This window comes from Nylanderia fulva, unplaced genomic scaffold (assembly GCF_048542155.1).
Source record: "Nylanderia fulva isolate GAGA-0341 unplaced genomic scaffold, ASM4854215v1 Scaffold20, whole genome shotgun sequence".
Classification (NCBI taxonomy): domain Eukaryota; kingdom Metazoa; phylum Arthropoda; class Insecta; order Hymenoptera; family Formicidae; genus Nylanderia; species Nylanderia fulva.
The window spans coordinates 4,160,562-4,174,911 of NW_028190264.1; the positions used below are offsets into that span (position 1 = coordinate 4,160,562).

General features: G+C 32.8%; 1 protein-coding gene across 1 annotated transcript; it reads left to right on the top strand.

Annotated features, from left to right (window-relative positions):
* The first annotated feature begins 5,212 nt into the window (after window positions 1–5,212).
* On the top strand, window positions 5,213–14,141 carry LOC114928627 (sperm flagella and cilia-associated protein 2-like). The gene is made up of 10 exons (XM_085482411.1): window positions 5,213–5,693; window positions 6,249–7,118; window positions 7,557–8,499; window positions 8,758–9,046; window positions 9,305–10,079; window positions 10,366–11,153; window positions 11,409–12,128; window positions 12,468–12,741; window positions 13,192–13,512; window positions 13,878–14,141. Exons 1-10 carry the CDS (start codon window positions 5,295–5,297, stop codon window positions 14,139–14,141), a joined length of 5,643 nt encoding a protein of 1,880 aa, XP_085338537.1. The 5' UTR covers window positions 5,213–5,294.
* Window positions 14,142–14,350: the final 209 nt, after the last annotated feature.

Sequence of the window (14,350 nt, forward strand, 5' to 3'; positions counted from 1 at the left end):
GAAATCCGCGCCCGGTATAATATTAATGATATATCTTGTAACGCGACGATTCTCTCCGGCGCATCTTTTTAGGTAATCTCGATCGACCGCAAAATCGGCGAAACTTGTCTTAAATACCCACTCTCTTCAATACGTAGAACATGATTGTATACGACGATTGTTACAATCCAACGAACGTGCTCGGAACGCGCAATATCGGTGATGATGAGGGAAAAAAAAACCAGAGTCAGAGTCGGGCAAAGGAGAAACGACTGTAGAAATTAGCGGGGTACCTTTCAGTCATGTGCCTTTGACACCTTTGAAGGAGAAGCCACATTGATTAGATGACTCGAAAATCGAAAACTGACAAGGAATAATAAAGACATAAAGATAGATGAAGAATGGATGAGGATGTTATTTTTTTCCTACTTTATTTAAAGATGAAACGAACGAAAAGCGAAGCTTTTACCGATATCGCTTTAAATTGAAATCATCTTCAAAAATTCAATATTAATCGATCCGATAGCAATAAATGATTTATCGATGCGAGAACGAGGAACCAAATATTAAGATATTACCAATTAATATTTTTTTGATTAAAATGTTAAGAGTTAGCTCTCCGTTCTTAATAGTTATTAAATGTAATTAATGTATTAAATGTATATATATATATATATATATATATATATATATATATATATATATAATCTCTATAACAGCAGTAAGAATTTTCTAGTTTTATCCTTCATAATTCTTCGAATTTTCTCTTTCTCTTCATTCTCTCTTATAAAAGATTCTTATTTATTTTTTTTTTAATTCTTTGTATGAATTTAGATTCTTATTGATTCTCGCATTTCGGCCTTGTTCGTTCACTCTTATTCGGAAATACCATATTGCGCGTTCACGAGCAGGATCGAGTCCTCGGCTCACAGTGATCCCGGCGACGTCCTGGCAGCCGCCAATCGCTTCCGAAACCAGGGAAAATCGACCCTATGTTATACATATACATAAAACTCTTAGGTATAAAAGAGAAATAATCCGGGTTGAAAGAAACACAATGGCTAAAATACTGTAAGGATGATGATAAGAATTAATTAAATAATCGCTAAAAAAAACGAGAGCAAGAGAGTGACAGAAAGGATAATTTTTTTTAGCGCGATAAGAGTAACAAAAATGGAATATTTTGAACGATTCGAGTGGGACTTGGAATGATAAGACGGGAGGGAGGAAAAGGGGAGAGAAAGAGATTCTAATGAAGAGAGAAACAAAATAATAATGTCCATGTTGCTAATCTTAGGGGTGAGATAGATATCGCGTATAGGCGACGTCTTAGTTTAAAGACACTTACAATTAGTCCTTATAGTACACAAGCAAGAGTGAGAGAACGAGAGAGAAAGAAATAACACGAATACACATACATCTATACACAAAAAATACATATAAACTATATGTAGTGTCTACCAGACACGAATCACAAGATCTCTAAGCTATCATTGACATAAGTGATGTACAAAGAAGAAACGTTCTCTCTGAAAAATGTTTTTTTTTTTTATTTTTTTTTATTTTATGCGAATGAAAGTGTGGAATGCAGAGATCGAAATCGATCGACGTGGACCTCGATTTTCGTTTTACCAGCATCGATCGGAAATTGAACTCCAAAATAAGAATTAATCCATCGTTGATTCCTAAACTATTTACGCAGGAGACGCCTGCCAATCAATACTATCGACAAGTTCTCAGTGATTTTCTCCTCTCTGGAGCAAGTACCAGTCGCCAGAGCAATAATGTATCTTACATTCTTCCAATTTAATAATAATAATCCTGTTTTGGAACCTCTCTCAATTTCGGTCTTATTCTCGTCGAAGTTCCAGCGTTGACGGATTGCCTATATGAAAGTAGATCGAGAAATCCTGATGCTGGGATTTCATCCGCTTCTTCGCTGACGATCTTTTATTGGAACACCAACGATCCGGCAGATACAAACTCTTTTTACGGCGACGAAGACTTTCATCGGGCCTTAAGTGTATTCTTGAGAGTTTTATTCGAGTGTGATAGTTTTATTTGGATTTTCGACACAATTTCTTTAAAACTCCCCTGCAAACTTGAAAGCCGAAAATAAATACTACTGAGAGTCTGTTCGAGATTATTCATTTCTCGATGTAATTTTCTGCAGACTTATTTATGACAAAATAACTCTCTCCCATCAGCTGATCGGCGAATTTTTTCTGTTCAAGATAGCGGCTCGGATTAAATATCTTAAAAATACACTTGAATTTTATACTAAAGAATAATGAGAAAGAAAGAAAAAAAAATGGCAGACGTGAATCTTTTCTTTTTTTGTAGATAATCACACCTATACACATATACAGTAGTCATGCGTGTGTGAGAAGAGAGAGAAAGAGAGAGAACGTAAACTTAAATTATTATAAATATTAACAATTAATTAATATTATTGAATATATACCTCTTCTGTACATACAATTAAGCAACAACAATAATAATGAGTAATTGACGATCGTGAACGATGGACGAACGGCAGAACGGGGCAAACACACAATAATTGCGCATTGTTTTTAGCAAAAAAAAAAAAAGAGAAAAGGCGAAACGCGGTAGCGAACGCGATTATTATTAAGTTGTGAATATTAATAACTACGATTGTAATTGTAATTATATATACTTATACTCGCGGCGATACGATGATGTAATTGTATGGGATCCACGCATACATACACACCACACGATATAAATATTATAAATACATTATATAATAATGATGACGACGATGGTCGAGACAATGATGATTTTTATTTTGTTGCTATTATTATTATTATTATTATTATTAATTATTAATTATCATCATCATTATTACGATCATTATGATTGTATTATATATTGTGCTGAAGTGTATGTATATATATACATATATATATACATACACTGATATAAAAATGAAATGAGTCCAATTAAAACATGAGCAAGTACAACATTGTCGAGTAAACGATAATGAAGATATATAAATCCAATACGCGTCGTGTCATTTGTACTTAGTTGTATTATTTAATTATGAATCAGAGTATACTGTCGAATCTTATCAAAAATGCTTATTGTGCTTTTTTTTTAACGCATGTTAAAATATCGCGCAGTTTCCTCGGAAAATTTCCTTATCCTTTTTCATTCTGTTTCTTTTTTTAATCTTATACTTTCGAAGATAATTAAACTTCGATTCGGCACAAAAATTTTTGCAAGCGTATGAATAAAATTCGCGAACGATCATAAATGTGCAAAATTATGACGTTTTTTTAATGGTAAATAATAAAAATATTTATTCAACATTAGTGTTAATTTTTCGATCGCGACACGACTGATACAAAAAAATAGTATTTCAAAAAATTTTTCGATATATTTACTTTGTGATTATCGGTTGTGTAATTGCAATATAAATTATCTAAAGCGTTTTTGATAATATATCGGACCGCAATTTTTTTCGTTAGCGCAAAAATCATCGTCGTTAATCATTTGCAAATAATATGTATCAAGTCGCGTCACATCGAACAGCATCCCTTTGTTTCTTTATTTCTTTTTTCTATACACACATACACACAAAATTCATATGACAAAGTGATTTTGCAAAAAGCGGGCTGATCGGAAAGAATCGACAATTTTTTTATCAATTTATTTAAGTAAAAAAGAAATTAAGAAATAAACATATTCTCTTTCCTAAAAAGAGGGATGAAGAGACAGAAAAGATTATAGTAAATTTTCTAGAATGGCAGAAAGATGTTCTCTTTTACACATATTTATCAGAAAAATGATTAAAAAATCACAGCTGTATAAGTATACATAAATATTTAATCGCATTGCAAACACATCATATTGTCCCATGTAATCAAGAAGAAGGAATATCCTATTCGATCTTATTAATCAAATTGTGCCAATATTCTAGAAAATGATACAAATGTTTTTCAATAATCTTTTAGAAATAATTTACTCAACGTAAATCACTTACAGCTGTCATAGAGATGACTTTCTTTCGATTCGCCTGTTTTTCGCAAAGAAGAAAATACGGTGAAGCTGTGCGTGTCCTTTTACGTCCTGCAAAAGGCGAGATACGACGAGATGCTTGTCTCTCGATGAATCTCGATTTCGAGATTCCACGTTTCTCGATTCGCAAGAGGAATCGATCCAAATATTATTTCTTGGCGAGCCGAACCAATGCTCAATGCGACGCTGCTGTTGGTCTGAAATCGATAATAAAGGAAAGCTGATGAATCACGATTTTCTTCTACCCGTCTGTACCTATAGGCCTGTAACATGTATATGCAGCGGAGTATAAGGGAATAATAAAAAAAAGAAGAAGCAACAACAAAGTAACAAAGATATACACTTTTTATATGCATGATTTATAAGTTTTAATTTTTAATATTAAAGGAGATATATATACCACATGTTGTATGTGAATGAAAATCATTGATTATTTAAATTGATGTTTCTAAATATCAAACCTGGGTTTTTCATTTTTTCTGCAGTTGTTTCCCCACCTTCACAGAATATATATCTATCTCTTTTTGTTATCTCTTTTATGATAATACATATTTTCCATTTATCTGCTGGCTATTAAACCGTTTTCAAATCATTTTTGATTATATAAGGATATTTGAAAATAAAAACGTTGAGTATATTATATTTTTTAATCGTGTTAATTACATCTGTAATAATTTTAATCAATTAAGTAGTATAATCAGTTAAGTGTAGTAAATGTTTTTTGTTTTATCTTTGCAATATCTTTAGCAGCCATTAATTTATAGATAATTAATTTAAAAATGTAATTGTAAAATAATGATAATTAAAATTCACATTGTTTATATTTTAATAATTAGCTTATATATATTTTTTTCTTACATACTTTATTATCATATTATATACATATTTTATTAGCATCGTGAATATTAGTGATTTTTCTGATCATTGTGTTAAAGGTATGTATATAATAATAACATAATATTTAAAACATATTCCAATCTTAATATTTTTAATATATTATCACTTCAAAATTTAATTAGCAAATTGACGCTTGAATCAGTTTAATAAAGCGTTAATTTATTAATAAAAATTTTAAATAATCTTTTATATAAGAAACTGAAAAAATCAAATAAGTTTAAATATGTGAAAAGATTATTTCAAAGTATAAATTAAAGATATATAGATATGCAAGTATTATTACATTCCATGTGATTTGAGTTTTTAGATTCTTTCGGAAATAATAGTTTTAAAAATAATTAAATCGATCATAATCGATCAAACGTAATGTATACACGATGCTAATTTCGCATCGTTCGCAATTGTCAAGCCGTAATGTCTCGATCACGTCGCAAACGTTCTTGGGCGCGCGTTTCGCGATTTCTGGTCCTGAAAAATATCGAAATTTCACGAAGCTAGTGAAATTCCTTATGGCCGATACGCTGAAAGCATGGCTGCATACAAGGCTGGGTGTAATCGTAGATCTCACACCTGAGATGTTTGGTCGTTACTCCAGAGACGGCACCTTGCTGGCCCAGATTCTGCACAGCTACGACATCATCAGCAGCAGTCAACTAAGCACCATCATGCGCACGCAGGATCCGGCATTGTCCAGGGTGAACCTGAAGATCCTACGAATCTGGCTGAAGCTCATCAACGTTACCCTGAGCGACGAATGTATCGACGAGATCTCTAAAGTACACTGTTAAATTTCACCCAATTTGAGTTATTTTTAACCATCCCTATAGGTCGCCACTGCTCCTACTCAATATGTTGTTAATTTAACTAAAAAAATGGAGTTATCTTAATTTTAAAAAATGTATTAAATTTGACTAAAATTTAGTTTATTATTTACTAGATGTATAAGTTAATGCAACTCTTTGACTTAATAAAAAATGTTTTAACTATATATTTTCTGTTAAAATAATAAATTTGATACATATGGTAATTAAACAAATTTAACTCAAGAAATTGGTTTAAATTTAACAGTGTATCATTTGTATAGAAAAGAAATAAAGAGTAGAAGAGAAATCAATTTGTTAAAAATTAAAATTACTATATAAGAAAAGATACAAAATATTCTCGATTAATTCTGTAATCGATTTTAAATTATTTCTATTATCAATCATTATATCATTCTTTTTTTATTAATTCAAATATTATTCCTAATAGTTGGAGAAATAAATATCTCTAAATTTCTGTTAATTTATCTATTTCAAAGGTAAGCTGAACTTATTTTATATAAACGATAGGGTAAAGGTGCAGCAGCTCTTCAACTTTACTACAAGGTTCATCTGAGTCTCGAAGGTAAGGATCGGCTGCATTTCATCGCTCTTCAGAAAGAGCGTAAATATATGCCGAGTAGATTCGACATCTCCAAAGTATCAGAGGATCCGCCTTCTTATCAACCACCCGAGCATCCTCTTTCGCAACCGTTGATCGAATCGGCTGATACCATTCTCTGGCACAGAAGTAAATTTTGGATGATTACTCAAGCCTGCAGACGAGAACGTCAACGATTCGAAGCTCTCATGAAATATCCTGTAGTCGAGTCTGTTGAAGATATCGTTCCGGAAGAGTTACCGGACGAGAAGGAGATTGCGAGCAAGACCCTGGACGAGTTTGCTCGCAAGCATCCACCTCAAAAGACGAAGAAATATCACGTGGTCGAATGTTGTCCCCGAAAAAAATTGTTAGCCATGCCTAGCATCGAGGATCCCGTAGCCGCTGCGAGATATATCGACTTGCTGAAGAAGCGCAGTGAAAAGGCTGCCAAATCTCATGCGTCCAAGCTGAAGATACAAACCACAATGATGACAGAGGCTTGGGAGCAACTGCTGAGGAAACAGGACAGGTCTTTCGACGAAGCTCTCGGGAGGCGAGTTCTAGATCAGTCACGTTACGAGAAACAGATGATGAGGAAGCTGTGCGAGGTGCGAGATCTGAGGAATAGAATCGTGGAGAATCGCAGGATCGTTGACATGATGTTGCTGACAGCTAGAGAGAACGAGCTGCGAATGAAGGAGGATCGTCATCGAGAGGCACTGAAAGAGGAGATAAAGGATGTAGAAATGGAGGAACGCAGAATGTGTGAGCTTCGTTGGAAAATTCGTGAGGAGAAAGTAAGTGATCATGTATGTGAGTTTTATTATGCTGCATAATATAATTTTTTTTTATAAAAGAATGAAAAAGATATATACAAGTAATCACATGAAATAATTATAAAATGATGACAAGGAATACAAATTAAACGAGATGAAGTAGAATAAAAAATAACACAATATAGTATGTATAACGAAAATAGAAAAAAGAGGAGCATTTTAATAGAAAAAACAGGACATTATAATTAATAATATTATAAATCGATTAAATGTTTTACACTTGCGGATAATAGTATATTTTTTAAAGATACATGTTTTATTAATTAGAATTGTCATCAACATAGAAATCTTTTACTTACTCTTCTATTTTAATTTTTAATTGTAATAATGAGAATGTATTTAAAAAATGATGATACTATCTACTACAAAAAATATGCAAAGGATCTAATCGATTTTAAGATGCACAGAATAAAGGAGAAGCATCGAGGCATCTGTTTGAAAATCATAGAAGATCTCACGGATATCGCGATAAAGATCGCCGATTATCGTCAAGCGAATAATAATCATATTCCTTATTCCATTTGGAGCGAATGGAAAACGTCGTTTCTGAGAAACCAACCGATATTCAAACTCGTAGACCAGCTCGATAACTTCGAAGAAATAGAAGACGTAGAAGAAATAAAAAACAATGAAGAAACGAGGAATAATAAAGGAATAATAAAGAACAAAGTAAATACGAGAAATGAAGAGAAAAGAAGAAACAAAAAAGAGATAAAGATCGAGAAAAAATTGAAAGCTGAAGAAAAACGGGAGCTAGTCCAGCTAAAACGTCAACGATCTCTGGCTGATGCAGACTTTGAGAATTATCATAATCTAGACTCACCCTGGGATCAATTTGTGTCGAAGGCAGAAGAAAAAGATGAAGAAGTTGTTAAACTGGGTCGTATCGTACTTGGTTATATCGTTCATCGCTTGTTGGAGATCTTGTATCCTTATCCGAGTGAAACAGCGAATTGTCCGGTACCAAGAGTAAAGGTTGCAGCGATTATCTTGGGGATAATAAATCCAACTTTACACGAACAGCTGCGGGAATTACTGAAGAAGAATGGAATATATTTGTTGAGAATGGAAGATGCAATTAATCATTGTTTAGAGAGGTACAAACGGGAAATGGCTGATGTGAAGTACATTGATTTGAACATCGTTTCGGCGACGACAAGAGATATTAAAAAATTAGAGACCAAGATGGACATTTTGCAGGATCGTCACCTGAGAAAGACTGAAAAGACAACGAGGATAGCAACATCCCAGCAGAACGCAGCTGAGGAGAAACAAACGCAGACGCCTAGGCAAATTCCTTATGATGATATGGACCCGATTCTGAGCGATACCGCATATATAGGTAGACACATTTTTAAATAAAAATAAGGTACAAAATTAATTAAAGATTAAATAATTTTATTATTAGATCAATTTTAAAATCGTAATTTACGATACAATATCATTTTTTATAGATAAAATATATTTAATACATACAAACTTATGAGAAATAAAACATAATTAATATCTGAACATTAGACTTTATAAAGAAATATTATTTGAAAAAATATTTATATTTGATTGCAAAATGACTGATCTGATTGCTATTTGCGATATTTAGGTAAATGGACTTATGAGTTTCTCACGTTGGGTGAACCGATTTCCGACGAATTAAATATAAAAATATTAATTGAATACCTAAAAGGAATTGGAGATGTCGAAGGTTGGGCGTTAATAAATTATCCCAACACATATGAACAGATGGCAATGTTGGAGAAAGCATTAACCGGATGCGAGCTGTTTCCCGATCGCAAAATTATTAATTTTGCGGATGTCAAAATCGAGGACATTGATCCTTTATCAGCTAGAATTATATTCGAGGGTGATGAGGACGCATTTATGACATGCAGGCGCGTTTAATCATTTAATATCAGAATAAAAATTTTGATGTTTTATATTATGTTTTATTAAAATATTATGTAATTGTGCAACAAAATATTATTGTTAATATTTAGATTTACTTATTAATTTTTAAATTCGTTTTATTTGTTATTTTAAAATTACATTAATATCTATTAATAATTAATAATAATTCAATAATTGGTATCGGAGAGTTTTTAAAGAATTAATAAATACATATAATTAATAAAATATAAATGTTAATATAGGCAATCTAGATTGCTGCCGAATCCAATTTCCAGAGCAGAAGATAGGTCTTCGACGACATTTATGACAATCTATATCAAGGTAATGTTAAAGTCGAAGACGATAGACAATCAAGATCAGCCGTATATACCTTTACCCGACGATGCTACGTCGATGGACGAATATTATGCTAATCAAAATATCGCATATGGATTTTTCTACAACGTTCTTGATTTTTCAGCCTTGAAGCAATTGGCCGAATTTATCGCGGGTCAGATTCCCGAAAAACAATTGGAATTTTTTGAGAATATTTCACAGACATATCATGATAAGCAGAGATTTCCTGTTGATCCAAAAGCAGTCGTTATTAAACGCCTGATACCGAAATCTAAGTGGGAGAACTTGAAGTACGAAAAGAAGGAAAAGATCGAAATTGAAAGTAGCGATTTACAACCGGAAGTTCACACACAGCTAGCAAACAGTCATGTCAGACCTGGGGAAGACAATTGGCAATGGATAAATTTTTTCCAACCACCAGCTTTACTCGAAATATTGGCTACATTCTGGGAGAATATTGAAGAGGCCTATATTGAGAATCTAAAGGAGATTCTCTCCTTGAAGAGAATGCACACGTCAGCTATTATGCCCTATAAGAATCTCGTCCTACGGAATTTGATGAAGTTCATCGAACGTCCCGACAAGCGGCAAGTCTTACTGCAAGATTTTCATCGAGCCTTTAATGAAATCGATGAGGATCTCAGGGATGACTCCGACATGAAATGCGAATTGCACTGCCGAGTCAGTACAAACATTTTAAATCAAAGTATAGTATATACAATAAAAATTATGTACGTATAAATGATAGTAATTTTTTTTTATTTTGATGCGGTGAATATAATTAAACATTATTAAATAAAAATGATTGTTCATTTTCAATTCAATTGTTTAATCAATTTTTATCTCAATTTAATTTTAGCATTTATAAAAAATGTTTGCCACAATAATAAAATTGTTAGTGCGTTGATAGAAACTAAAAACAATGCTTAATCTTTTCGTTGCGAATCTAAAAGTTCTTGTATAATAGGTCGACGACTTTCGGATGGAATTATGGAACTTGTGTGACGCGCGAAGACACGAAGCTGAAGAAGAAAGAAAACGCATCCTACGGAATGAGTGGATTCCGATGGAAGCTGCAATCCTCGTCAACGTGTACATTGGAATTTTGCAAGCGGAAATTGACAGATTCGTCGATACCATGCAGCTTCTGCAAGATTACTACACTTCCATGTCGCAGAAACCTCTGCGGGAACCGCAATTCTCCAAAATCGTCCTTGATCACGTTTTGTTGGATGTTTTAGAAGCTTCATTGCTCGAAGATAAAGAGCGAATGCTGTCAAAGACGAAGATTGATTCGATCAATGTTTCCGCTCGTAGAAACATAAATATGGACCACTTCAAGACTGAGATCGAAACTTTGCTGATCGATGTATTAAAGAGCTTCGAGCCTGATCAGAGTATTATTTATAACATTATCAAGGATAATATTCGACAAGTGCGGAATGTCGTGGATTCCATCGCATCCATGACTTTAGAGAGGCTGAAGAAGGAGGAGAAAACCACGGTTTCAAAGACCAATAAAAATATTAAAAGCAAAAATATCGGCAACGCGTCGCCCGATTCGACGGTTGCTGCCAAAGTAACGAGAAGAAACCGCGATTTGATTGAGGAATGGCGTTATGCCGTTTTGTTCGAAATTGATCGTATTAATCAGAGATTGAATGTGTTGAATGCGGCCGCTCGATTCGATATGATTTTCTTGTTAGACACCATGAAAGAGACTTTCCATAGTGTTTACCATCACATCATAGAAAGGTTGGTGCCAGTCATAAATCATTTATCATGTTGAATTTCTTATTTTGAACGAGATTTTATAAAGTTGCAAAACAAATATATATGTATAACAGTTCATACAAAATATAACAGTTTTATGTACTTTGTATCCATTACAAAATTGCAGAGTAATTTAATCAATTTTTTTCGTACATTTTAAAATAGAAAATGATTATCAATATACATAAATCACAATTTAGAAATGAAATTAACATATGCGACACATTTTTCCTCAAGATACAAACGCGAGATCGAAAGTATCAATGAAATGACGAACGTCTTTTGTTTTGCCATCGAAGAGGAAAGGCCGATTCAGCAGGAATTATTATTAGACGGCGATCAGTTTGTCGTGAAATCGAACGTTTCGATGTTTCCTGAAGATCCCAAGCGGTTCGCTATCCCGACCGAAGAAGCTCACTCGCCTCTGCGATTCCGAATGGTTCAACTCGGCCGACTGATCGACATTTTCGAACGAATCGCTCCACGTGGAACAATAAGCGAGCGTGCTCTGATTTACGTTCTCCAGGACCTGGTGTCCTGCGGCGAGGAGGACTGTTATCCGTCCTTCGTGCCATGCGCCTGGCAACAACTGCGACCTCCGGATATCGAGAAACTGATCGAAGGACTGTTTGGAACTACAGAGTATATTGACTGGCGAGAATTCGTAGTGTACGCGATGGACCTTCCTGCACCATCCCATGAAGATATCCTGAAGACGCGAATGGCTTTTAGGATGCAGGATCATGATCTGAGAGAGACGGTCACCCAAGACCAGTTTCATTTAACGCCGTTGTGGTTTCTCGAGATTTCCACCCGTCACGAGAAATTCCTTGATGAAGAACTCGAGCGTAACAATTACAACGAGATGGATATGATGTTACGCAAGGAAGCTCGACTGAGCGAATGTATTTCGAATTTAGAGAGCAATTTTTTAGAAACGGATAAGGATAATTCTAGGTGCGTTCGAAATGACGAAATAAAAGTCCTTTACAAAATAATAAAAATTAAAATTGTTACGCGTGCAATTTAAAAACAAAATGTGTTAAATGAAACATACTTCATTAGTTTTTTATTTAATTTCAAGTTTGGTTTTGATTTTTCGTTCAAGCGGTTTTTTACTTAATTACTTTCACTAATTGCTCTTTCACTTAATTGCTTTTGATCGATATTTTATGCGATACCAAATATTTTCGATCAATTTTCCAATTAATTTTTTTTATAAATTCATAAAATTCTCACGTCTCTCATTTCCTGGCGAATAATTATTCACAAAAAATTGGTTGATTATTCTGGCAGCGCAATACTGAGGCTGATGCTGGCAAAGGAACTTCTCTGTCGGATGTACTTGGTAAATCGAAACGCAATCCATTACACCGCAATGTTGTTGGCCTTCTGCAAGGACGAAGATCCTCGCGAAGGTCTCGGAAAAGCATTCACTCTTGCCATGGGTACCAGGATTTGTACTGATACAGCAGAAGGTGAAAGATATGTTGACGAGCTTCTTGAAGAGAAGCGCCGTGCAAAGAAATTGGAATTAAGTAAGGATTATCTTCGTGAGAAAGCTAATGAGGTAATTTATCAAATTTATGTTAATTTATGCGATTATTTAAAGCTGACTTTGTTACTTTTGCGATTAAAAATAATATAAAGTATGTGAAATAATATAAATACGAAAATAAGAGAGAAATAGAAAATAATGATTATGTATTTGCATATGCGAAAATCTTTATATGATTTTGTCATAGATTATAATTTAAATATCACAGATATTGTTGAATCAAAAATTAATAAGACAACAAGATGAATGATTGAGAATATTATTTGTTCCATAAAAAAATAAAGTTGTTAACTTATATACATATCTGATTTAATATGAATGTTAAATCAGATATATATCTTTGGAAATAAATTGATAAAAATATATAATACATCAGTAATTATATCGTAAATATAAAAATAAGTATCCTTAGGAATCTAGGAAGAAAATGCAATTGTTAAATAAAAATATATTCGGTTTCAGATAGTGCGAGAAATTATTAATCACATAATGAATAGAGTAACAAAGACTATCATTATATTTGAAAAAATTCACGATCATGATCTACTTCCGAAACATCGAATAATGATACAGCAGTTAAATGGATTGGGCGAAATAGATCCAGCTCAACTTTTGCCACCGGAAGTAACGGCGGAGCACTTAGTTGTAGATTTATCTGTATCGAGTGACGAACAAAAGACGTATTTGCCATCAATTCCATCAGCTGATGGAGAGCCTGAAGATTACGAAATGATTCGGCGAGATAATAGAATGATCTTTTGGCTGCCACGGGATGTTTGCTTGGTAAATTTATTCATTTATCACTCTCGTGAATAATTTTAAATAATCTTTTTATTCTCTAACAAAAAAAACTGCATTTTATAATCAGAAAAATGAATTTTAAACTTAAAAAACGAAATTTATAGTAAATTTTAGTTTGAAGTTTGAAGCAACATTTTATTTATTTAGAAAAGCAATTTTTAATTAGAAATCTAATTTAATTTCAATTAGAAATGTAAATGTAATGTCGTATTGAAAAAAATATATACATATATAAGTTATGTAAATACATTTTTACAATATAATTTTTTATTTTTTTTTTTTAACGAATGTAAGTCAGAGTGATAATTTTGCTTAAAAGTAATTTTTATTCGAATTATTTTTTTTAGACTGTTTTATCTACATGTTTACCGTGGATTGCATCACAGGCGAATATTTTTCAAACCTCTATGAGTCTTTGCGAAGCAATAGCACACGTATACAATGAATTGAAAGATGAGGAATTAAATGATGATGAAAATCTTGTTTTAGTTCATCGTTTATTAAATCATAGTTTTATTCGTGAATTATTAAGTGTTTCCGACAAGTTTGTTTCAAAAAATATGACAGATCTAGTTCGAAACATTCTAAAAGAAAAACATATAACAATATAACAAAAGTTTATATTTAAAAAATAAAGTACGAATGAAAGCTAAATGTATGTGAAAATGTTGAATAGTTCTTCTCTTCATTATCTCTTCATCATAAATCTAACATTTTCCTTCGTAAAATTTTACTTCGTAAATTTTTGTCGCGCAAATTACAGATTATTTTTTATTCCTGAATTTTCATTGTATACATAATTTTAATTATTGAATTTTCA